Source organism: Quercus suber, unplaced genomic scaffold (assembly GCF_002906115.3).
Source record: "Quercus suber isolate HL8 unplaced genomic scaffold, Cork oak 2.0 scaffold_124, whole genome shotgun sequence".
Classification (NCBI taxonomy): domain Eukaryota; kingdom Viridiplantae; phylum Streptophyta; class Magnoliopsida; order Fagales; family Fagaceae; genus Quercus; species Quercus suber.
This window is the reverse complement of record NW_027069588.1, coordinates 571,385-595,248: the sequence shown is the minus strand read 5'-3', so window position 1 is coordinate 595,248 and position 23,864 is coordinate 571,385. Positions and strand designations below refer to the sequence as shown.

Genomic DNA, 23,864 nt, shown 5'->3' with positions numbered 1-23,864 from the left:
TATGAACTTCTCTGCTTGTCCTGTAAGTTCAAGGCACCTTACCAATTTCTGAGCAACATATTTTTGCACAAAGAAATTGAGAACTTGAAGCGTAGAGATGTCTCTGTGTCTGCTAAAAATAATCACTACATTCCTAAATGGTCCCTTTAGAAGTAGTAACCCGTTACCATTGAGAAAAGGGAAAATAATCAAAATCAAAACCTGTCTGCAATGTACCAGTTATAATTAATTGCAGTAGCAAAACAATTAATTTACTGTCCTTGCTGTTAACTGAAGATTAGCAAACAAGCAAGTTGGTCTAAACTTATGCGACAGTTGCTCTAATCCTAGACTCTGTGATGCAACAAATATTTTCCACTAATCTCTCTCCGCAGGCTGACATGTAAAAGCTCCAAAAGAGTCAAATAAATGTGTGTTGAGACTACCAACCAAATCTGCCACTTCTAAGAAAATTAGAAAGTAAAAGCAGTAAATAAAACAAAAGCAAGCCTAATCATTGTGTAGGCTTTGGAAATCTCTCTATGCCTTAAACAGGCACCTAGAGCCTGGTTTGAGAGATTCTCCACTCAACTGCTCCACTTGGATTTCAGCATCTCTTGCTGTTATTCCTCATTGTTCATTCTGAGATGTGAGAAACTTGTTGTCTATCTTCTAGTCTATGTAGATGACATTGTTCTCACTGGGAACAATCCACAGTTCATTGATTCTCTCATCTCTCAACTTAGCAGTTCTTTTGAGCTCAAGGATTTGGGTTCCCTTCATTACTTTCTGGGACTTCAAATCACCAGGACCTCCAAAGGGTTATTCCTTTGCCAAACCAAATATGCTCAGGATCTTCTTCTGAGGCATCACATGCACACTTCCAAGCCTGCTCGTTCCCCTTGTGCACCCAATATCAGACTTGTTCCCACTGAAGGCTCCCCTCTTCTCAATCCTCATGAGTACAGGAGTATGGTTGGATCTTTGCATTATCTCACCTTCACACGACCTGATCTCAGTTTCTCAGTACATCAGGTGTGCCAATTTATGGCCAATCCAACTGATTCTCATTTGATTGCAGCCAAGAGGATTCTCAGATACATAAATGGTACACTTCACTTTGGGGTTTTTCTTCAACATGGACCTCTTTCCCTTTCAGCCTTCTCTGACTCGGATTGGGCTGGTGATCCTTTTGACAGGCGCTCCACCACTGGCTTCTTAGTGTACCTTGGCTACAATCCCATTACCTGGAGTGCCAAGAAGCAGGAGACTGTCTCTCGTTCCTCCACTGAATCTGAATATCGTGCCTTGGCCTCCACTGCAGCTGAGTTATCTTGGATTCGCCAAATCCTAAAAGATCTTGGTATATTTCTTCCCAGTTCCCCCACCTTATGGTGTGATAACGTCAGTGCCCTTGCTATTGCCTCTAATCCTGTCTTCCATGCTCGCACCAAGCATGTGGAAGTTGACTACCATTTTGTTCGCGAACGTGTTTTGCGCAGAGATCTCCAGGTTAAATATGTTGCCACTGGGGATCAATATGCTGACATCTTTACCAAGAGCCTCTCTACTGCTCGTTTTTGCTTTCTTCGATCCAAAATCATGGTGTCCGTTGACCCCATGGTTTTGAGGGGGGATGTTAAAGCCAGTACCTTAGACAACACAGCATTCAAACCTGATGAAGAAGAAGAGAAGTGTAACGGCTAGTTTGACTGAAGTGTTCTGTCTCAAGACCAAAACGATGTCGCACAACTTAAAGAAAGAGTAAGAAGCAGTGAAACGGTAGCGTTTAAAGGGTGACGTGTATTAATGAAAAGAGTAAAAATGAGACGACGTCGTTTTGGCTCTGGTCTTCATCTTCTCTTCTGCTATGCTCTGCTTCGTGCCAAGTTGTGCTCTCATCAAAACTGTCCGTGATTCAAGGACTGGTTGTTACAAGGGTAGTTAGTTTGTTATTACAGAACGGTTAGAAGATCTAATTAAGCTATTCTAGTGTGTATATATAGATAGAGGCTTGGTAATGTATTGAATTGAACAAGCATTAATCATTTTCTGGAATATAGAAATTTCCTCTCTGTCTTTCTTTTCTTTGTTTTTCTCTCTAAGCTTCCGCCATTGTTAACTACAGTTTAAGCTCAAATCCTTACACCATTGTCCTTTAGAGTGTTTGTATCAAATTAAGAAATGATGTATTGATCACTGACAAGATTTTTCTTTTTTTTCGTTTTTGGTGCACTGATAAGATTTTGTTGCAGAAGGTTTTATTGCATCTTGATCTTTCTTTCCATTTATTTCTCAACTGAAGGGTGCATTTTGGGTACTTTTTTTTTTTTTTTTTTTTTACGTGGGACCCAGTATCGCGATAGTCTTTTACAGGACCGAATCACTAACCTCAAAATCTATGTTACACGTGTCCACCAACCCAATCTCAGTCACCCACGTCTCTCTTTGAAAAATCCAAGCCTGCGGTCCATCAAAAAGATTTCAAAGCCCATCTGTTTCAAATCCAACGGGGTTGTGAAAATTCAACGGCTTAGATTTATGCTTTTTTATATAACACACAGATCAGCTAGTTACTACCTTTGAATTCCACTTTACGCTATAAAAAAAAATGTGGTTGATAGAGGCTTCGAAGCCTCCCGTTGATGGGCCAGTGGGAATGAATCTCCAGAGAACGCCGTTGGATTCCGGGGAGATGAGTCAGATCACGGTGACGAGGAGAAGAATCAAAGTCCGGCGGCTGAAGTACACGTGTCGAACGAAGAAAACATCATCATCGTCGGAGGAGGAGGATGTTGGTGATTCGGTGAAGGTGTCATTGTCTGTGTCTTCTTCGGAGAAAGACGAGGTGGTATTGTCGTACGGTTCGGTTTCTGTTATATGGAGGAGGAGAGAGATGGAAGATGCGGTGAGAGCTGAACTAGGAATTATGAACAAAAAAGGTGGTGGTGTTGGTGTTGGAGGAAAGTACGATTTTTTCGGAGTGTACGACGGGCATGGAGGGTGCCACGTGGCGAGGGCTTGTAGTGAAAGGTTGCATGGGATTTTGGTGGAGGAGGGTGAGAGTAGTAATGAAGAGTTAGAAGGGTTATCGGAGTATTGGGAGAGAGTGATGGAAGGTTGTTTTGGTAAAATGGATGAGGAGGTGGTAGGTGGTGGTGGTGGTGTGGGGAGGACGGTGGGGTCCACGGCGGTTGTGGCGGTGGTGGGAGGGGAGGAGCTTGTGGTTGCTAACTGTGGGGATTGTAGGGCTGTCTTGTTTAGTGGTGGTGTGGCTTTGGCCTTGTCTCGTGATCATAAGGTACGGTTCTTTTTTGAATATTTGATTCTCAATGTCATTGCCTTGTCTTGCCGCCAAAGTGTGTGAGTTTTTTCTGGTTTGCTTGGTTTTCTTTTTTTTAAAAACGCTATTTGATATAAAAACTTGTTCAAAACAGCGCCTTAGACTTCAAGCGAGAGAGAGAGAGAGGAATCGCTTTTCCCAGTGCTGCTAATAGCTTTTTCAGTCCATAGATCGTAGATTATGGGTGCGTATAAAAGATTCAGAATCAGAAGGTTCGATTCTATTCTAACTTATAAGTGGGAATTGCCAAATTGCACTTGCACAGCAATAATTGACTGTTCTAATAATACACTATTGTGATTAGTGACCAAATTCTCAGTTCAGCAAGCCTAGAACATTAACAACTGATTAATAATAAGGAATAATTTTTTTGAAAACTTTTAATATATACTATACACACATAGAATTTCAATTTTCGATGTCAGCCCTACGATAATTAATATTTTATTATCAACATTTTATTATCAAGACAAGACACAAATTTTTTTAAACTCATTTTAAAATTTTAATTTTATTAGGAAACATTTTCATTTACAACCCAATTTATTGCTTTCATCCGCTTCGGTTTATTTCAAGTTTTCATTTTGTAAATACCTATGGATATGTTGTAGTTGCTTGTGAGTCCAAATCTTTTGTCCCACTTTTTCTGCTCCAGTCTATATTTCACTAATAAATACTTAGCACGTGTTCACCTAATTAATTTTAACCGGCCGTTCTTTACAAAGAGAAATAGGTTTGAACATCACACTCCATACGACATTAATTTTTTTTTTTTTTTTATTCACACTACATTATTGAAAATTAGACAAAGTTGAAAAAAAAAAAAAAAAAATCCCAGCTCTAATTTATAGAAGGAAAAAGTTTAGCCCCAATCTACTATGTGTAAATTGAAGTGATTATCTATGTCTAATTTTAATCACATGACTTGTTTAAATAATTCACATGATAGTGTAATAAATCGTCATGTAATAAGTTGGAAAAGAAAGTTTTAAACTAGTTTAAAGCTAAACTTTGTTTTTTATAAAATACGAATATATTGCAAGTTAGTGACTTCATTTAAAACTAAAGTTCTTTTGCGACTTTACAGGTGACAAATAGTTCAACGCCATGTTGTAAAATTAGTAATTTAATTAGGACACCAACTATATTGAGTCCACGTTGTAAGGGTCATGATAATGAGCTAATGGATCATTTGAGGATGTTTCAAGTAAATTACAGTGTGATTGATAATCAACTTCTTCTGTTAGGCACAATTTTTTTCACTAGGGAGCACCTATCTTCAATTTGCTGTTACTTATTTTAGAAGAACTATGTCTGTGTGTGCTAGAAGTGAAAATATTTGTCAAGTATAAATCCCTTATGATTGATAATCAACTTCTTCTGTTAGGCACAATTTTTTTCACTAGGGAGCACTTATCTTCAATTTGCTGTTACTTATTTTAGAAGAACTATGTCTGTGGGTGCTTATTGATTTTAGGCACACAAAACAGTTCGTTTAGGCTATTATCGGATTATCCTTGAACTCAGACTCATGATTTGAATTTTTCACAAAGATATTGCTCAGTGATGGCATTACACATTGAAATAATATGTAGTTGATGCATCTTGATTCAATCAATATAAAGTCCTGTTTTTTCAAAACATTGGAATAATATGTAGTTGATGCATTTTGATTGAATTTTAAAGCATTAACACATGAATATGAGAGTAAGATATATTTTATATGTATTATAGGATATTTCTATAAAATCTACATTTGTTCTATATTGCACTAGATTAATGAGAATTTTATTGTTAATACTGAGTGAAGATTTCATTTATTTGGTTGCTGGTGATGTTTGAGCTCAAATCCTTTTCATTCTAATGAATTATGTGTATTCCTTTGAATATTAGTGCTGTAGTTAACCATTTATGTAACTTATTCCTTAAAATCCATAGCGGAAAGGTTCGTTTATCTTAATTAAATTTCTCTCAACCATCTGAAAACATTATTTAGTATTTTGGATATAGATTAAATTATTGTATTGGCTTTTAATAAGATCTTTCTTAAATCACCATTAATAGTGACATTCATTTTCTCACTGAATTGACAGAAAAACCATTTAATTTGATAAAATAAAATTTAGCTTTTCTAAGAACTTTCCTGTGTATCGCATGGTTGGGTTAGCGACTAGTATAATATAAAAGCGAAACGTTTGACTTTTTGTTGACTACTACTTATTGCACCACATGACTACGTAAATTACTGCCACTTTTACTTTAAAACAACACTTCAGGTGGGTAAAGTGTTAAATTTCAAACTATTGATAAGCAACTTAAATTTTGACCAAACCACAGGTAGGTAAATTGTGATATACCCTAATATAATATTTATCTTTTGTAAAACTTTTCTGTGCAATGGGTTAGTGACTAGTATGTATATATATAGGAAAATTTCAAATTTTTTTTTGGGGGGTGGCATGGCCCCCACCCATGTACATGGCTCCGCCCCTGGTGTTATTGACTTGCTACAGCGGCGATAGATTTTAGAGTAATGCACATTGATGCTTTTATAGGTCAAGTTATTGTCCTACCTAGAGTGGTTGCTATTGTGTGTTTAAATATTGATTTTCTTATTTATCATTCATTTGCTTCTGTTTCACTCATCAAAGTCTTGGAGTACATTGCTGATAGTTTTTGTGCCTTTACTATTGTAGATAATTTTATGTAAATTCTAGTTCTATTAAATAAGCTTTCTATGTGTTAAATTACTTTGGATCATCTAATTAAGCGACATACTTTTCACGCCCTTTTTACATTTCTTGTAAACACCAAGTATCCTACTAAAGCTGATGAGCTCTAGCTCAAATGACACATTTTCCCCTTGTAAAATTGAGGTGGGAGGTCAAATCGTAAGTTCAAGAACCACCAGGGTATGTGGGTAATTACCAATACAAAATTGTTTACTTGTAAAAAAAAACCATTCAATCTATCATTCAATATTGAGAGTTATTTATTTTGCTTAGTGTCTATTGTGAATTTATTTTCATTGAGGGCAATTGCTAAATTTCAAAGGAGGAAAGCTGGAGTTGATTATATGTTATAACAATAATATTGTGAAAGCTCTCAAATTTCGGGTTGTTAGTCACAGAAGATCACCTGTAAAGCTATATGACTGATAGCATCTTTGACTGTGTGCATTATTTGTCACAATCAGGCAAACACACCATCTATCTGTGAGTTTGATTTGAAGTGTTAGTATTTGAATTCTACCCTTTTTTTTTTTCCGAACAATTTTCAACTGTATCAAAATAGGTAAGTTTCACATTTTTCAATGTTATACACTTATAATTGCTGATGTCAATGCAAACATGCACGATCAACATTATGAAAAGATGTTTGAATCTTCCGCAAAACATGTTCAAAACTATATTGCAATTTTCCCAGTTCATTGGAGATGGTCATTTACTTGCTTGGTTAATATGACAGCTCTGCACCTTTTATTATTGGTTTTGTACTCCATTTTTATCTCCCTGATATGTATCTCTTTTGTTTTACTATTTTGTAGTATGAGAAGGATAAGAAATTGACCCATGTACAATTCAAAGCAAAATTAGAGAGGATGCTACTCATCTGCTTTTGAAAGGCCTCCTATGTTAAATAGACGAGGATTTCAACTCCATTTGGGAACAAGGCAGATAAAAACATGTTTCTCCAGGAAACAAAACCCACAAAACCAAACTTTCTCCCTCACAGCACCGAGTTTCCTGGGCTCATTCAACCTAGAATCCCCTCCACCATATTGCCACCAACTATACCATTACATAACCTGCCACACCATGCTCAACCTTGTCATCAAAACTTTTCATTGGACTTTGTAGCTTATACAAAACTGGTCCAGTTCTCTACCAAATCTGGGTCTCTTATTTATGGCAAGGCTGCTCATGGACACATGATTAAAACTGCTTTCAGATCATGCCTGTTTTTGCTAAACAATCTTCTCCATATGTATTGCAAATGTGGTGAGATAAATAGCGCTCATCATATGTTTGATAGAATGCCAAAGCACAATGTTATTTCATATAATTCTCTGCTTTCTGGTTATTCCCAGATGGGTCTTTTTGTTAAGGCCATGGAGGTGTTTAATGAAGCAAGAGTTGTTGGTTTGAAACTTGATAAGTTCACCTTTGCTGGTGCTTTAAATCTGTGTGGTCAAACTGGGGATCTTCTCACCCAATGAGTCAAGTGATATATGCACGCTTAGAAGAGATGATAAAGAGGATAGAGAAATTAGGTTATATAGAAGAGAGGCCTATTTCTGGTATCTCCGAACCAAAACTCAATGCCAGAACAGCGAAAAGTTAGCTGTGACTTATGGGATTCTCAGTCTGCCAGCGTCAGCACCAGTGAGGGTGATGAAGAACTTGAGAGTTTGTCAAGATTGTCATACAATGATGAAGTTCTTGTCGAGAGTAGAAAAGAGAGAGATAATTCTTAGAGATTCAATTCGTTTCCATCATTTTAGAGAAGGTACTTGTTCTTGTGGAGATTACCGGTAGTTTCAATAGAAGTAAAATTTTGGGTTAGTGATAGGAGAAATGAGTGAATTTTCTGGCCACAAATGTTGAGTCATACGAGTGAATATTTTGCTTTAGTACTAGAATCTATATTTTTCTAAATAGCAATATTATAGACAATAAATTTTACAAATTATTAAAATTATAATTGATGGGGAAAAAGAACCCACCGCAAAGGTTGTGAGCTAATTTCTTGGGGGTATAATGCTCAAAACATGGCATTGGAGTCACATTCTGTTCGTCTCTCATGCCTAACAAGGAATGTAGCAGAACTTTTTTTTCTTTTTCTTTTTTTTCCTTCATTTTTTGATGAAAGGAATGTAGTAGAACTTACTAAACAAACAAGACAAAGAATAGAATCCAAAGACCTGAAAACTCTATGTGAAAATGAGAAAACGAGAAAAATCTATATATTTTTTTCTTTAATCACTTTCCTAAATTTTATTTTACTACTATTTTATTGATGATAGTCTGAAAGACTTGAAAAACAAGTCATCTTTGTCAACAAACCACTGTGCACTCTCATAATGGTGAGAGAATTATCCTTCACTGCAGGACTCACGGCCCTTATTGTACTTGTATTTGTCCATAAAACTTGCAGTACTGAGAATAATATTCATCAGTGTGCCCCTTCTTCCTGTGGCAATATCCAGAACATAAGTAATCCATTTCGATTGACGAGCGATCCAGAAGCCTGTGGCGACCTAAGGTATGAACTGTCTTGTGAGAACAATCGAACAGTGTTATACTTATTTGAAGGAAAATATTACGTACAAGAAATCAATTACAATAACTACACAATCCGGGCGGACTCAGGTATACAGAAGGACAATTACTTCTCCACACCCAGTTATTCTTTATATCAATATAATTTCAGTTCTCAATGGAGTTCTCTGTCGTATGACCGGCAAAACTACAACACACGGATTGTGGTTTTCTTGAGCTGTGAAAAGCCAGTGAATACTCCATTCTATTTGGATACTTCTACTTGCAATGACAATGGATAGTTATCTTCCAATCCTTCAATTTCTCATTCCAAGAGGTATAAATATGTTAAAATTGGTACAATAAGTGCGAAGGATGCAAGGGACTCGTGCAAAGTGGAGATGCTGGTTATGATATCTTGGCCAGGAAATGATAATCCAATTATTTCCTGTACAGAAATCCACAATAAATTGGTATATGGTTTTGAGCTTTCATGGAACCGATTTATTTGTGAAAGTCAACGCGGAAGAGGGTGTAGTTGCTACTTTGATAACTTGAACCTTGTCCAATGCAACAGCGGCAAGATTGGTGGGTAAATATAGCGAGAAAGGGCATAACACTTTCCATTCTCTAATTAATTTCCATACATGTTGACCATTATTTTCCTCTCGCAATATCGAACTTATAGTTATAAGAAGAAACTTCTTGGTGATGTTATTGAAATTTAATAGATTTAATTTCAAGGTTCCAAATGCTGATGTTATTCTTTTCTTTGTAAAAAGTGCAGAATTGGGTGAAAAACTATATATTTTCTTCTTGGGTGAGGTTTCTATCTCAAAAAAGTAGTTTGAACTTTGAAGGATAATAGATATAGAATCGACTATGATATAGAATTGCATGAGTAATTGTACGTGAGGAATAACTTATTTATTTGGGCAATTGAATGATCACAATCTTTTATTAGGCTTGAGTAAATGAAAGTAAAAATGATCTAGTTTCTGAAGAAGAAAGCTTCTCGATGCATACCACATCCATTCCAATGTAAAAGACATGCTAAGGTAGTTTCAGCATAATGACTAAATTAATTTTAAGGTTCGAAACAGTACTGATGTTATTCTTTTCTTTGTCAAAATTGCAGGATGGATTTAAGTCTATATTACCTTTTCATAGGTGAGGTTTCTATCTCAAAATGAAATATTATTGCATCTAATTTGATACGATGACGACACAAGTAAAGGAATAATCTTGTACCTGGACAATTGGCTGATCTCAATCGTTTAGGTTTGAGGAAATGAAAAGTAAAAATTATCGAATTTCTTAATTAGAAGTTAGCTTTTTGGTGCATTCTCCATCCGTTCCAATGTACTATACATGCTAATAAATATTTGTTGTAGTTTTTGTATAATGACAAAATTAATTGTATAAAGCTCCAAAAGCTGATGTTATAATTATTCTCTTCTTTGTGAAATGCAGAAAGGCGGTCTCTTGAACTCCTATATGTATATCATTCCCGCATAGGTGAGTTTTCTATCTCAAAAAAGTTGCAAGAAGGGCAAAGATAATACAGAATGAAAAATGACAGAGAATTGCATTGAGTAATTGGCCTGATGTGAAGATGACACTAGTAGATGAATAACCATGTACTTGGGCAATCAGTTGATCTTTTAGGCTTAAGAAAATGAAAAGTAAGATAATCGAATTTCTTAAGATCTACACAAAATTTGGACTGGTCTAGGTTTTGTGGGCACGAGTTTATTAGATTGTTGTGGGTCTTTGGCTTTCTTGATGGGTTGGGTTTGCTTTGTGGGTCGACGTTGTTTGGTCTTGGGCACGTGCTTGCCGCTATTAACAACTTAGAGGTTTCTTATTATGCATTTATGCCTAGACTTTTCAAGTTTTTTGGGTCACTTTTTTCCCTCAATTAGCAAAATGTAATTTCAACTTTTCTTTTTGGTTGCAGCATATTATTATTTGTACTCACTACTAAACATCGGTAAGAACCTGAATCTCCTTTGATATTCTTCAACTTTTTTTTAGCAGATCATTCCTTAAGATTGTGCTTGAGAATAGTTTACCATGAAAACAAGATGTAATTAAATTTTAGTGACATTTAAATGGAAACAACATTTATTGTGCTTAATTACTTGGATTAGGAAGGCACTTGGTTGTTAGTTCAGCCATATTTTCAACTAAAAATTAAAATAGCTGAAAGTAGTGCAACAAGAAATTTGTTTTCTCATAGTTTTTCGGTGATGTCCCTGTACAGTATTGTTATACGTTACAACAAAAGTGGTCTTGGGGACTCCATGGGTGGTTGCCCTTTTGATATATAAGTGGCGTAGGAGGCATTTTATCAACAAATGACGCTGTTGAAGAATTTCTGCAAAGCCAAAATAACTTCATGCCAATTAGGTATTCTTACTTAGAAATTAGGAAGGTGACCAAGGGTTTTAAGGACAAGTTGGGACAAGGAGGCTATGACTTTGTATATAAACACTACAAAAAAATAGGCCTATGGCCGTGGCTAAAAAACGCGGCTACAGGTCTAAAAAACGCGGCCATAGGCTATAGCCGTGTTTTCTTTAGCCGCGGTTTTCACCGCAGCCTAAAAAGCGCGACTATAGCCCACAGAGGGTCTATGGCCGCGTTTTATGACCGCGGCCTAAGCACTGGTGCTATGGCCGCGTTTAATACGCGGCTTTAGCCCTCGCCATATGGCCGCGTTTTAACCGCGGCTGTAGAGTGGCACATAAGGCCGCGTTTAAAACGCGGCTTGAGGGTTAGTCCTATGGCCGCGGTTAAAACGCGGCCTAAGAGCCATCTTCAGGCCGCGTTTAAAACGCGGCCAAATGCCCACTCTTTAGGCCGCGCTCAAAACGCGGCCCAAAGTCCAACCCTTAGGCCGCGTTTTGAGCGCGGCCTAAGGCCCAGCCCGAAGTGGCAACACAATTCTATAGCCGCGTTTTTAAATGCGGCTATAGGTTTTGTTTTGTTTTTTTTTTTAATTTCCTATTTTTAGGCCAGCTGACGCATGCAAATACAAAAACGCAGCCATAATTTTGTCAAACGCTACCAAAAGAACCTGTCACACACACAATTGTGAAATTTACTCCTGTCACACACACAATTAACCAAATTTTCTCAAACCTGTCACAATTGTAATTTTCAATACAACACCAGCAACATCATCAAGTTCAATACATGACTATCATCATCAAGTTCAATACAACACCAACATTGACTATCTCATCAAGTTCAATACACCACATGTGAAATCAACAAAAAAACTAGTAGCATCCACAGTAGCACTGTGAAATCAACAAAAAGGCTAGTAGCATCCACAGTAGCACTGTGAAATCAACAAAAAAGCTAGTAGCATCCATAGTGTCCCGGGAGCCTCGGCGTTGAACCTATGCATAAAATATATAATTAGAACTAGCAATTTGTCAATTTCTAAAACTAGAAATGGTCAGTTTCTCACCCATCATTATATAATCAAAAAATGAAAAATGTGATCAAAATGAAACACTTACTACGTAGCCGCAACCAAGAAAGCGAGCAAACTTGTTTCCTACGTAACACACTGCAAACAAAAACGTGTATAGAACTTGGTTGTTGAGAAAATGTCTACAAGAAAAAATTATTAAATTTGTTACAGCTGTATGTGTTACACTAACTCAAATAATATTTATTGAACTGGAATTGCTAACTAGTTATTCTCAATAACTGAAGAAAGTCTATAAAGGGTCCATATCATATACATATGACTGTGTTTTTCAAGTTTTACTGAGTATAAGGTAAAATCTTATAAAAAGGCCTGATTCTCAACAAACAAACAAAAAAAATCTCTATAAAAAGGCTTAACTCGCCACATGTTTAGTCAACCATAAGGAATTTCTCACCAGTCCTCTTTCAGCTAACTCTATATATATATATATATATATATATAGCTTTTAAATTATATTCATTTATACTTATCATTTATATTCTTTTAATGGGTTTATAATAGAAACTAGAACTACTATGGTCTATGGATTCTCCAAAAAAGAACAACTATATATGGTCTTGGCCATTTTTTTTATAGAAGCCCCATACCTCACAATGATGAGGAAAATATTCCACCTTAACATATATACGGTCTATATATCTTAGTATTTCTTATCACAATAGATACTACACAGTATATAATGGAACGGCGATGCCTATGATAAGTACATACATGGTGTAAACAGAATGTACTGCCCATATATACCCAAATCCCCCATAAAAATGATTCATAAACCAACACTAGATGTAACCCGATTTTTATATATGTTAGTATAAGATTGACAAAATCTCGAGTCCAAAGTCTTCGGTTATTGACAGCTCATTTGTCAATGAAATGGACTTTATACAGTCACAATATATTCATTACAATTGCCTATCCTAATGATGTACTGAGTGAGATTGTATATGGCAAAGGAGACACTGGCTAAAACAAAGACATACCCACAACCAAAATGAGGCTAATGAGACGAGCCCATGATCAGAAACCAGATGAAAAATGAGAAAAACAAAAACAACCTCAACATGAAAATGGAAATCGAGAATTTAGAGAGAGAAACGTACGGGGATCTTGTGGAGAGGGACCTGAGACTTGCGGTCGCCTAATCTCCGGGGACGATGGAATCGACGGAAGATCGGCTGAGTGTGATGGGTTGAGATCGATGTATCGGGCTTCAAATCATGGAGGAGCCGTGTGTTGCGATCGAATGGGTAGGAGCTGTGTGCGATCGATGGGTTGCGATCTCGGTATCGGGCTTCAAATCATGGAGGGGCTATGTGTTACGATCGAATGGGTAGGAGCTGTGTGTGATCCATGGGTTGCAATCGATGGCTAGGACCTGGGTGATCGATGGGTTGCGATCGGTGGCTAGGAGCTGTGCGATGGCTGTGTGATGGCTGTGTGTGTTGGCTAGGAGCTGTGTTGGCTAGGGCTGGCTTGGTGCAGGTTAAACTTTTACTATTGTAGCTTAAAAAAAAATAATAAAAATAAAACGCAGGTCCTTAGGCCGCGTTTTTAAACGGGGCCATAGATGAGGGGCTTGGGCCGCGTTTAAAAACGCGGCTTCAGACTCATTCTATGGCCCCGTTTTAAAAACGGGGCTGAAGCTCCTCTGGGGCCGCGTTTTAATAAACGCGGCCCAAGAAAACGCGGCCTAATGGGCCCGCGTTTTGTAGTGAAAGGGAAGCCTCAAAGTGGCCGTCTTGTAGCTATTAAGATGTTAGATAAGTCCAAAGCTAATGGGCAAGATTTTATCAGCGAAGTTGCAACAATTGGAAGGATTCACCACATGTATGTGGTGCATCTCATTGGTTTTTGTGCCAAGGGACCAAATCGTGCCCTTATATATGAATTCATGCCTAATGGTTCTCTTGACAAATACATTTTTTCACTGGAAGGAAGAATCTCCTTAAGTATTGAGAAAATATACGAGATTTCTCTTGGAGTGGCTCGTGGGATTGAATATCTACATCGAGGATGTGACATGCAAATTCTGCATTTTGATATCAAGCCCCATAACATTTTTCTTGATGAGAACTTCACCCCAAAAGTTTCTGATTTTGGGCTTGCGAAACTCTATTTTGCAAATGATAGTAGTGTCTGACTGCTGCAAGAGGAACACTAGGTTATATTGCTCTAGAGTTGTTCTATAAAAACATTGGAGGCATCTTCTATAAAGCTGATGTTTATAGTTTTGGCATGTTATTGTTGGAAATGGCTAGCAGAAAAAAGAACTTTAATGCATTAGTAGATCATTCAAGCCAAATTTACTACTTCCTAACTTGGGTCTATGAACAAGTTAGCAAAGGAAATGACATAATAATGGAAGATGCTACAGAGGTGGAGAAGAAAACAGTTAATAAGATGATTATAGTCGCATTATGGTGTATACAAATGAAGCCTAGTGATAGTTGTTCAATGAACAAAAGTTGTAAAAATGCTTGTAGGAGAAGTTGAACGCTTACAAATGCCTTCTAAGCCTTTCTTATCATCATTAGGGGACGTAGGAGATAAAAGTGAATCAGCTCAATTTTAAATGCAAAAAAGGTGATATGTCAGTTGGTTGATTTACATGGAAGAGTAATGCATTTTTGGCATTGCTAATTCCATAACAAATTTGGTTGTAATTTCTACAAAAGTTTACTTGTAATCACAAAAAGTTTCAATGCAATTGTTTCTAATTCCATTTGGTGTAATCAAGAATGAAGTCAAATGAAGGCTGTTACTGTGCAAGTCTAGAGAATTTCGGTTTAGCAAAATAAAAAATAGTTAAGTGAAATCAAGTAGTTTAAAAATTTGTTGAACAAAAAATTCTGCCTGATGTTTGTCTGATTTTTGGTCTATAGGATAGAATTTATAATGCATAAAGTTTGGAGAGGTATTTTTTTTTTTTTTTTTTTTTCAAATACGATAGAATTTATAGTGCATTTTATGATGATTGTTGTTTATTATGAAGCCTAAATATAAATTAGTTTTTAGTGTAGGTGAGATTTAGACCCAAGTTCCACAAAAATTTACTGGTTGGTTAACTCGAATTCATGAGAAAGTATGAATGTTGGTTTTTTGTTTTGTTTCCTGTTTTGTTTTGGGGCAAAAACGATAAAGTATAAATGTTGATTTTATACATTAGCATGTAAAATTCAAGATGGCGACAGAATTTTATACACTAACATTAATTTTCATGCTCAAGGCGAATCGAAGGAATGCTATTCGCCTTGAGCAACCAAATCCTCTCCATAGCTGCTGGTATGCTGCAGGATCTCTTAAATTCACAAGATGATGTCCCAGTTGCTGTCCAGGTTCCATCCGATCTTCACTGGTGTCCACCGGAGCAGTTTCAGTACAGAGCCAACTTTGATGGTGCAGTTTTCAAGAGCAGCAACTCGGCTGGGCTGGGTGTTGTTGTTTGTGACAACAAAGGTGCTGTCATTAGGGCACTTTCAATGCATGTACCTTTCCCTCAGTCCGTAGCGGAAGTGGAAGCTCTGGCATGTAGACGTGCAGTTCAGTTTGCAATTGAGATTGGTCTTCACGAGGGAATCTTTGAAGGTGACGCAGCTGTGGTGATTCAAGCTACAAAAACCTGATCGGCAGACCGGTCCATGTATGGTCATCATTGGTGACATCCTTGAATAAGCATCCCATTTGTCTCAGTTTGATTTTTGTTATGTCAATTGTGTAAGATTTTAAGAAAGCTTTGTGGCCCACATTTAAATGATAAATTGAAAACTTATGTCTTAAGAATTTTATCTGTGAAAGGCGTTATGGTGAATAATAATTTTTAAGTAACTTTCAATTGGTATAACCCCTTTGATTAATAAACACTCTAAAGTTACAAGTTTTAAACTCTTTGATGGAAATGGGGTTATGGAACAAATTTTAATTTAAAAGGGTTCTTAGTTTAGCTTGTATATATAGTCTGTCTCCATAAAAAATATATATGTAAGGTAAATGCCACAGACTAGATTCTAGTCACTAGAAAACACTTTTTATAGATACATTATTATATAGTGAGTTTTTTTTTTTCTCTACACACTTAAACAATTATGGCTGAAAGTATGTTTATTTTATTCTACAACTTTAAATTTATCTTACAAATCGCTCTTGTAATAAAGTAGCCGATGCTTTGGCTAAACGGGCTAGCATTGGGTTAGATTTACAGGTCTGGTTAGAAGACTGTCCAGGGGATATAGCTCCCTTGGTTCTTTCAGATGTTTTTTAAATCTTTCTTTCCTTTGTTTCAATAAATGTCCAGTCTGGTTTCTCAGAAAAAGGAACTGTAAAACTCAAACCCACAGCCACTGCAGCTTCATAAAGGTCCCGTTCTATTTTGAGTTCCAAAACTTTATACCATATTGATGCCCACAACAATGAAGCTGTTCGTGTTAATCTTAGTAGTTTGCCACCGAATGAATCTAAATGGAAGCTTCTTCCTCAAATGCCTAATAGTGTACTGGAACCACAAGCCTTCTTTCTGTGTGGCAAGCATTATTGCTTGGGTGGTCACGAAGAAAACAAACCTTGGGCTATGGCTTACAAACCGACCTTAAATACATGGCAGTCACTACCTGAACCCCCAAACCGTCCCAGTTCTCAGAATCGTGATTTATTCTCAGCAGCTATGGAGGGTCTAAGACCAAGTATTGCATTTGCATGTAGTGGGAACATGTTACGGTTATCCTTGTGATCTCCAAATCTTTGATGTGGATACCAAAAGTTGGAGTGGAGAGTAGACAAGTTTAAAACCAATGAAGGACAAACCCTTTGGCCAAAGGGACAACCTGTTGCTGTTGACAAGAAGTTGTATTAGTACGACTTTCACTTTGAAAATCTATCTGGATTTGATTTGGTGACAAACAAGTGGATCAAGACCAAAGTTCATATGCATGACCGTGATGAATATGTGCCTGGAAAAGTTCATATTTCAAGTGAAGTGTTGATGAAATATTATATATATACTCCGAATTTTGGAGCAATTAAAGCTTTGAAATACTTCTTATTTGAAGTGCTCTCAATGCTTTACATATTGCAATCATAGCTTTTAATTTGGTTGCCTTTCGAATATCTAGCACTATGGCTCATGGGGGTTGGATTTTTTTAACACCTTATGTTATCTACTCCTAATACTGATTGTATAAAACTCAATTCCATAGTAAGAAGACTAGAAACAACATGCATGATCCCCGTGCGGGAAATCAACTAACTAGTGAGAGAGATTTGGGATTTTTCCCTATCCATAATAATTTTACAGTTTGTTGTCATAGCTGTAATTGCAATGACTCTTTCTTATAATTCTAAGTTTTAACTATTTTTTGAATGAGAAAAAGTTTATTTCTAAACCGGTTTTGGAGGGATATTTCTTCAACCTATTACGTGATGATTGATAAAATTATTTATGTATATTTTTTGTATATGATCTATTTGATAAGTTATGTATTTTTTCAAATAATATATGTGGATAGTTTTACAAACCTCATATAATGAATTGCAAGATATTACTCTAAAAATGTTTGGAGGAAACTTTGTCCATTTGAATCCAGAGCTATTCCTTGCCAGGCTAAGGGTGCTCTTGGTTTTTTGTATTACTTTGTTTTGTTAATTTTCTATAAAGCCTTTTCTTGGGACAAAAAAAAGAAAAAAAAAAGAAAAAGAGAGAGAGAGAGACTAGCTAGAAATGGAACTTGGTTAGGGCCAACACAAATAGAAAATTGGACATCAAATTTAAGGTTAATTTGGTAAACCATATAAATTGTTTAGTTTTGATCTAAATTGGTCAACTTTAATATGGTTTTTATTTGTTATCTAATTTATCTAAATCCAAATTGAAACTTATTTCGATTAATATGTGCACGTGTAATGTAAACTTTATGTTGATAATCAACATCAATTACCTCAAAAAAAAAAAAAAAACATTTACAAGACTAATACACATACATTTATTAACTACGTTGTCTTTCTTTTTAAATTAAAAAATGCAATTGTTGGCCTTAATTTCTTGTATTTTTGAATTATTGTTAAACCTCAAGTTGTCCATAAATCCAAGATATCACAATTGACCTTATTTTATATTCAAATACCCTATAAGCCAGTAAGCCATTACCCAATTTATGCACATACACATGCGAGCATATCAAAGATAAAAACAATCACTACCGGTCCAAGCTTATAAACATCATTATATTTTTATTAGGGTTCCATTTTGATGGTCTTATATATAATTGGCATGATTTAGGCAAACAATTCTCAGTTCTTGAGTCACGTCTAGAATTTGGTCCCAAAACGCACTCTATGGGTGTATTTGGATACTGCTTATTGCTGAAAACTGAAAACACTGTAGCAAAATAATTTTTAAATATGTGAATAGTGCCATGAGACCTATTTTTAATGAAAATTTTGTTGAAAAAAGAGGTTTGTGGGTCCCGTGAACAGTGCATGAGACCTAGATTTGGATGCAAATGCCAGACACGTACACTGTGTGAGTTTAGATGTTACTAAAAACTGAAAGTTTAGTGCGTTTAACGTTTTTCTGTGGGTCCCGTAAGCTGTTTACAGGACCCACAAGTACGAAATTAAGCAAATTTTAAGTACAAACTGGATTCTACAGTACTATTTATATATTTAAAAATTATTTTACTACAGTATGCACAGATAATTAGTAAGTTTTGCTTTAATGATCTTGGTATGTGGGGCTAGGTGATTCGGCCTGCACTTTCAAACCTGATATTGGGCTTGAGTGCTTGATTGTAATTTTATAAATTTTCTTCAACCTGGCCCATTCAGATGCTTTTTGCCCGAGGTTGGGTGGGTTTGCATTTGCTTCATATTGGGTGGTTGGGCAATCAGTAGTTTGTTTGTGTGAGTATAAAATTTGACAATAAATTGTTTGTTTTATGATGGAAAAGAAAAGTTAAAATTGTTATTAGAGATAGTTTTAATTTTATTATATGGGTTTTATGAACCACTGTGTTAATTTACACGTGATTTCGTAAGCTTTTTATGATAAAATTGATAACAGTCTCCAAATGGCCAAAGCTCAAAAGACAAAAATAAATTAAATAATTTTTAAAATTTGGATGATGACTTTATTTTTGGAATGATCCTTTCTTATTTTATAATTGAATCTTACAATTTTTTTTATTTTTATTTTTATTTTTTATGCTCATGTTATTTAAGAATGTGATTATAAAGTGTGTAAACAACTTTTCCCAAACACTCTTTTATCAAGACCTCTATATAGTAAATTAATTTTAATTTTGTTAGAAATCAAGTCGGGTTTTACTCGACTTGTGACCCATAGGGTGTCCACATGGATTAGTAGGTAAAGAGGAGATTAAATGTAAAGTAAAGATGACTAAGTTTCAATTTCATAAGATCTATTTCTTCTCTTTTTTAATTTTTGTCTCAACATCTTTTTCCTTATCATCCAAGTAGTGCCACAACAGATTACTATGAATATGGTGATATTTATCGCCTCTTTTTTTGTAATTCTTAGGCTATCTTTTCGCTGGATAACCAATTTAATCTAGCTTGAGATGCATTAAAAGTTTATTTCAAGGAATTTGATGGGCCAGTCTTTCCTCTGCTCCACATAAGATGCAGAGGAAAGACTCTCAGCCATTATAAATATATGATGCTTGTCACCAAGAACATGAAACTGTTATGGAGAATTATCATTGTGCCCCATCTACCTACAACAACATCCATGACATAAGCTATTTGTTTCATTTAAAAGACTATAAAAAAGTCCTAAACCTAAGTAGTAATTGCCAAGACAAGATCATAGAGCTCGTTCGCCAATGCCAGAAGCTAGTTGGGACTCGTAAAAACAATAGTAGATTATTTCAATTGGCAAACAATTGAACAAAGCAACGCTGGAGGGGGTAAAGTGGGGCTCTTGAGGCCCAAGCCCACGCCCAAGCCCAATAGACCCCAGGAGAAATCCTTGGGCCAGAACCTGGCCCAAAAGATGTTCAGTCCGAAACCACATTTCTGTGTTTACTTTTTTTTTTTTTTTTGCTGAATAATCTCATCTTATTTCAAAGAAGGCCAAAACCAACCAACTACAAGCAAAAGGCAGAACTGGCCCCGATCCATCTCTTTCCAAAGGGCTAAGAGATGAGTCGAAGAATTGACTTCTCTTTTAACAGAAGAGAAAAATATATCCTCAAAAAAATTTAAAACCGAAAGGATATCATTCACAATTATAATAATAGGTTAAAACTCTCTAAAATGAAATTACAGTAATAGACTAACACAAGAAACTTTTTTTTGGGCCTTTTTCTTTTGTTTATTTTCACTTTGAGATAAATATCTTATTTAGTATTGATATCATCTTTTGATTTGCACTCGAACCTAGTTCCATGGGTTTGAAGGTAATATTTAAGCCAAGAGAATAGTCATAGATATAAAATTTTAGTTCTTAATTGACCCAATTTTATTGTATACTAAAATAATATTAAAATTTTATATTGTAAGTGAAAATACTGAAGAAATTAGTCACTAACTTATGATGCAATTCTTAAGTATGAATATTTTTGTTGTTAGATCTACAACTAATATTAAGTAGATTAAAGTGCAATTCATAATAATTATTTTCTTTTATTTTTCTTTACCTAATATGTTATGTTTTATTTTTAAAGCTTTAAATAATTAGTTATCTTTTGTAAGTGATCCAAATTTATTTATATTTTACTTGCACATGCCCAGCTGATGAGATTTATAACATTAGATGCTTTACGTGTAGTTTTTATTTTAAATTTTTTTTTTTTTGCGTGGTTATTTTTAGGGGTGTGCAGAAAACCCATCGACCCGCCAAACCCAACCCAACCCAGCTTTAAAATAATTAGTTATCTTTTGTAAGTGATCCAAATTTATTTATATTTTACTTGCACATGCCCAGCTGATGAGATTTATAACATTAGATGCTTTACGTGTAGTTTTTATTTTTAAATTTTCTTTTTTTTTTGCGTGGTTATTTTTAGGGGTGTGCAGAAAACCCACCGACCTGCCAAACCCAACCCAACCCGCCGGGTTGGGTCGGTTTTTAGGGTTCGATGGGTTAGGTTGGGTTACAAATTTTTTTTTTATAGCGGGTCGGGTTGGGTTTGGGTCATAAAATTACAAACCCGCCAAACCTGACTCGACCCGATCCACCCATATTTAATATATATTATATATTTAATAATTAAAAAAAAAAAAAAAAAAAAAAAAAAAAAAAAAAAAAAAAAAAAAAAAAAAAAACACAACAACAACAACATTTACAAGACTAAAAAAGACTAATACACATACATTTATTAACTACGTTGTCTTTCTTTTTAAATTCAAAAATGCAATTGTTGGCCTTAATTTCTTGTATTTTTGAATTATTGTTAAACCTCAAGTTGTCCATAAATCCAAGATATCACAATTGACCTTATTTTATATTCAAATACCCTAGAAGCCAGTAAGCCATTACCCAATTTATGCACATACACATGCGAGCATATCAAAGACAAAAACAATCACTACCGGTCCAAGCTTATAAACATCATTATATTTCTATTAGGGTTCCATTTTGATGGTCTTGTATATAATTGGCATGATTTAGGCAAACAATTCTCAGTTCTTGAGTCACGTCTAGAATTTGGTCCCAAAACGCACTTTATGGGTGTGTTTGGATACTGCTTAGCAAAATAATTTTTAAATGTGTGAATAGTGCCATGAGACCTATTTTTAATAAAAAATTTGCTGAAAAAAAGAGGTTTGTGGGCCCCGTGAACAGTGCATGAGACCCAGATTTGGACGCAAATGCTAGGCACGTTTGCTATCCAAACGCACACTATGTGTGAGTTTAGATGTTACTAAAAATTGTAAGTTTAGTGTGTTTGACGTTTTTCTATGGGTGCGTTTGACGTTTTTCTGTAGGTTTCGTACACTGTTTACGGGACCCACAAATACGGAATTAAGCAAATTTTAAGGTCACGTTTGGTAGACTGTAATAGACACTGTAATGTAATAGATATTCATATGGCATAACTATTCAGTTGTTTGGTTACGTTTTTATTACAATGAATAGTTATTCTTTATGAATAGCTATTCTTCAAAATGAAGAATAACTATTCCTTATCAAAAGTACTGAATATCTATTCATTTACCTTATGTAATAACTTTTTAAAAAAATTTCCTAAAAAGCCATTAGTTGCCATATCTTCAAAAGGAAAGAAAATAAAATTTTCTTTTTGTTAATTATTAACTCTATTTTGAACACCCTAAAATAAGTGTATTTTAGGAAATTTGACTTAAAAATTATTTAATTACACTTTCTTTTTATACTTTACTAAATTGTGGATGCATATTCAAGATTTTATTCCTAAATGATCACCAAATTAATGAGTAGTAATACTTATTACATTCCAACTTAATGTATTCCTTGTAATACTTATTCTTATTTCCATGTAATAATCATTACAATGTACCAAACGTGTTCTAAATAAAAACTGGATTCTACAGTACTATTTATATATTTAAAAATTATTTTGCAACGTTATGCACGATAATTAGTAAGTTTGGCTTTAATGATCTTGGTATGTGGGCCTAGGTGATTCGGGCTGCACTTTCAAACCTGATATTGGGCTTGAGTGCTTGATTGTAATTTTATAAATTTTCTTCAACCTGGCCCATTCAGATGCTTTTTGCCCGAGGTTGGGTGGGTTTGCATTTGCTTCATATTGGGTGGTTGGGCAATCAATAGTTTGTTTGTGTGAGTATAAAATTTGACAATAAATTGTTTGTTTTATGATGGAAAAGAAAAGTTAAAATTGTTATTAGAGATAGTTTTAATTTTATTATATGGGTTTTATGAACCACTGTGTTAATTTACACATTATTTCGTAAGCTTTTTATGATAAAATTGATAATAGTCTCCAAATGGCTAAAGCTCAAAAGACAAAAATAAATTAAATAATTTTTAAAATTTGGATGGTAACTTTATTTTTGGAATGATCCTTTCTTATTTTATAATTGAATCTTACAATTTTTTTTTTTAAATTTTTTTTATGCTCATTTTATTTAAGAATGTGATTATAAGGCATGTAAACGATTTTTCCCAAACACTCTTTTTTCAAGATCTCTATATAGTAAATTAATTTTAATTTTGTTAGAAATCAAGTCAGGTTTTACTCGACTTGTGACCCATAGGGTGTACACATGGATTAGTAGGTAAAGAGGAGATTAAATGTAAAGTAAAGATGACTGTTGTGAAATTTTAAAATACTCGCAAGTGTACAAACCGTACCGAAGTATAGTTTGACAAGAACGAGGTCGAACCCATAGGGACTTGAATGAACGTAGGAAAATTAATTAAACCTTAACCAAATTAATCCTAATCTAGTTTAATAAAAATTGGTTGTTTTGAAATTAAATAAACTAAGCAAATAATAAAATTAAGCAAATAGTTAAACTAAGCAAAAGATATAAAGCAATAAAAAGATGTAAACAATCAAGGGAAAGGAATTAAGGTTTTGGAATCCGCCTTTATTGGTTTTTTTGAAATTAAATAAACTAAGCAAATAATAAAATTAAGCAAATAGTTAAACTAAGCAAAAGATATAAAGCAATAAAAAGATGTAAACAATCAAGGGAAATGAATTAAGGTTTTGGAATCCACCTTGCAAATTTATCAGCATATATTTATGATCATTAATTTTTCCTAACTCACTACATGATAATCTAGAAATCAATCTTGTTACCATGGAAAATA

At 34.9% G+C, this 23,864-nt stretch overlaps 2 protein-coding genes and 1 pseudogene across 9 annotated transcripts; all 3 read left to right on the top strand.

The window, feature by feature from the left end:
• Position 1: 1 nt before the first annotated feature.
• On the top strand, positions 2 to 1,686 carry LOC136068595 (uncharacterized mitochondrial protein AtMg00810-like). Its single transcript, XM_065775951.1, has 2 exons — positions 2 to 22; positions 535 to 1,686. The coding sequence occupies exons 1-2, from the start codon at positions 2 to 4 to the stop codon at positions 1,684 to 1,686; spliced, it is 1,173 nt and encodes a 390-aa protein (XP_065632023.1).
• Positions 1,687 to 2,549: 863 nt separating this feature from the next.
• Positions 2,550 to 15,932, top strand: LOC112027993 (protein phosphatase 2C 51). 8 transcript variants are annotated; one of them, XR_010629967.1, is made up of 6 exons: positions 2,550 to 3,280; positions 8,434 to 8,587; positions 8,695 to 9,171; positions 9,371 to 9,403; positions 9,722 to 9,753; positions 10,057 to 10,571. XR_010629967.1 is itself a non-coding variant. In XM_065775977.1 (4 exons), the coding sequence occupies exons 1-3, from the start codon at positions 2,591 to 2,593 to the stop codon at positions 10,070 to 10,072; spliced, it is 738 nt and encodes a 245-aa protein (XP_065632049.1). In that variant the 5' UTR covers positions 2,552 to 2,590; the 3' UTR covers positions 10,073 to 10,101; positions 10,544 to 10,571. The 8 variants fall into 8 exon arrangements, 2 of the variants coding, with proteins under 2 accessions (XP_065632049.1, XP_065632047.1); XR_010629966.1 differs by having other exon boundaries at positions 8,434 to 8,920; positions 9,040 to 9,171; XR_010629969.1 differs by having other exon boundaries at positions 8,434 to 9,171; positions 10,057 to 10,101; positions 10,544 to 10,571.
• On the top strand, positions 13,785 to 14,743 carry LOC112035075 (rust resistance kinase Lr10-like; annotated as a pseudogene).
• Positions 15,933 to 23,864: the final 7,932 nt, after the last annotated feature.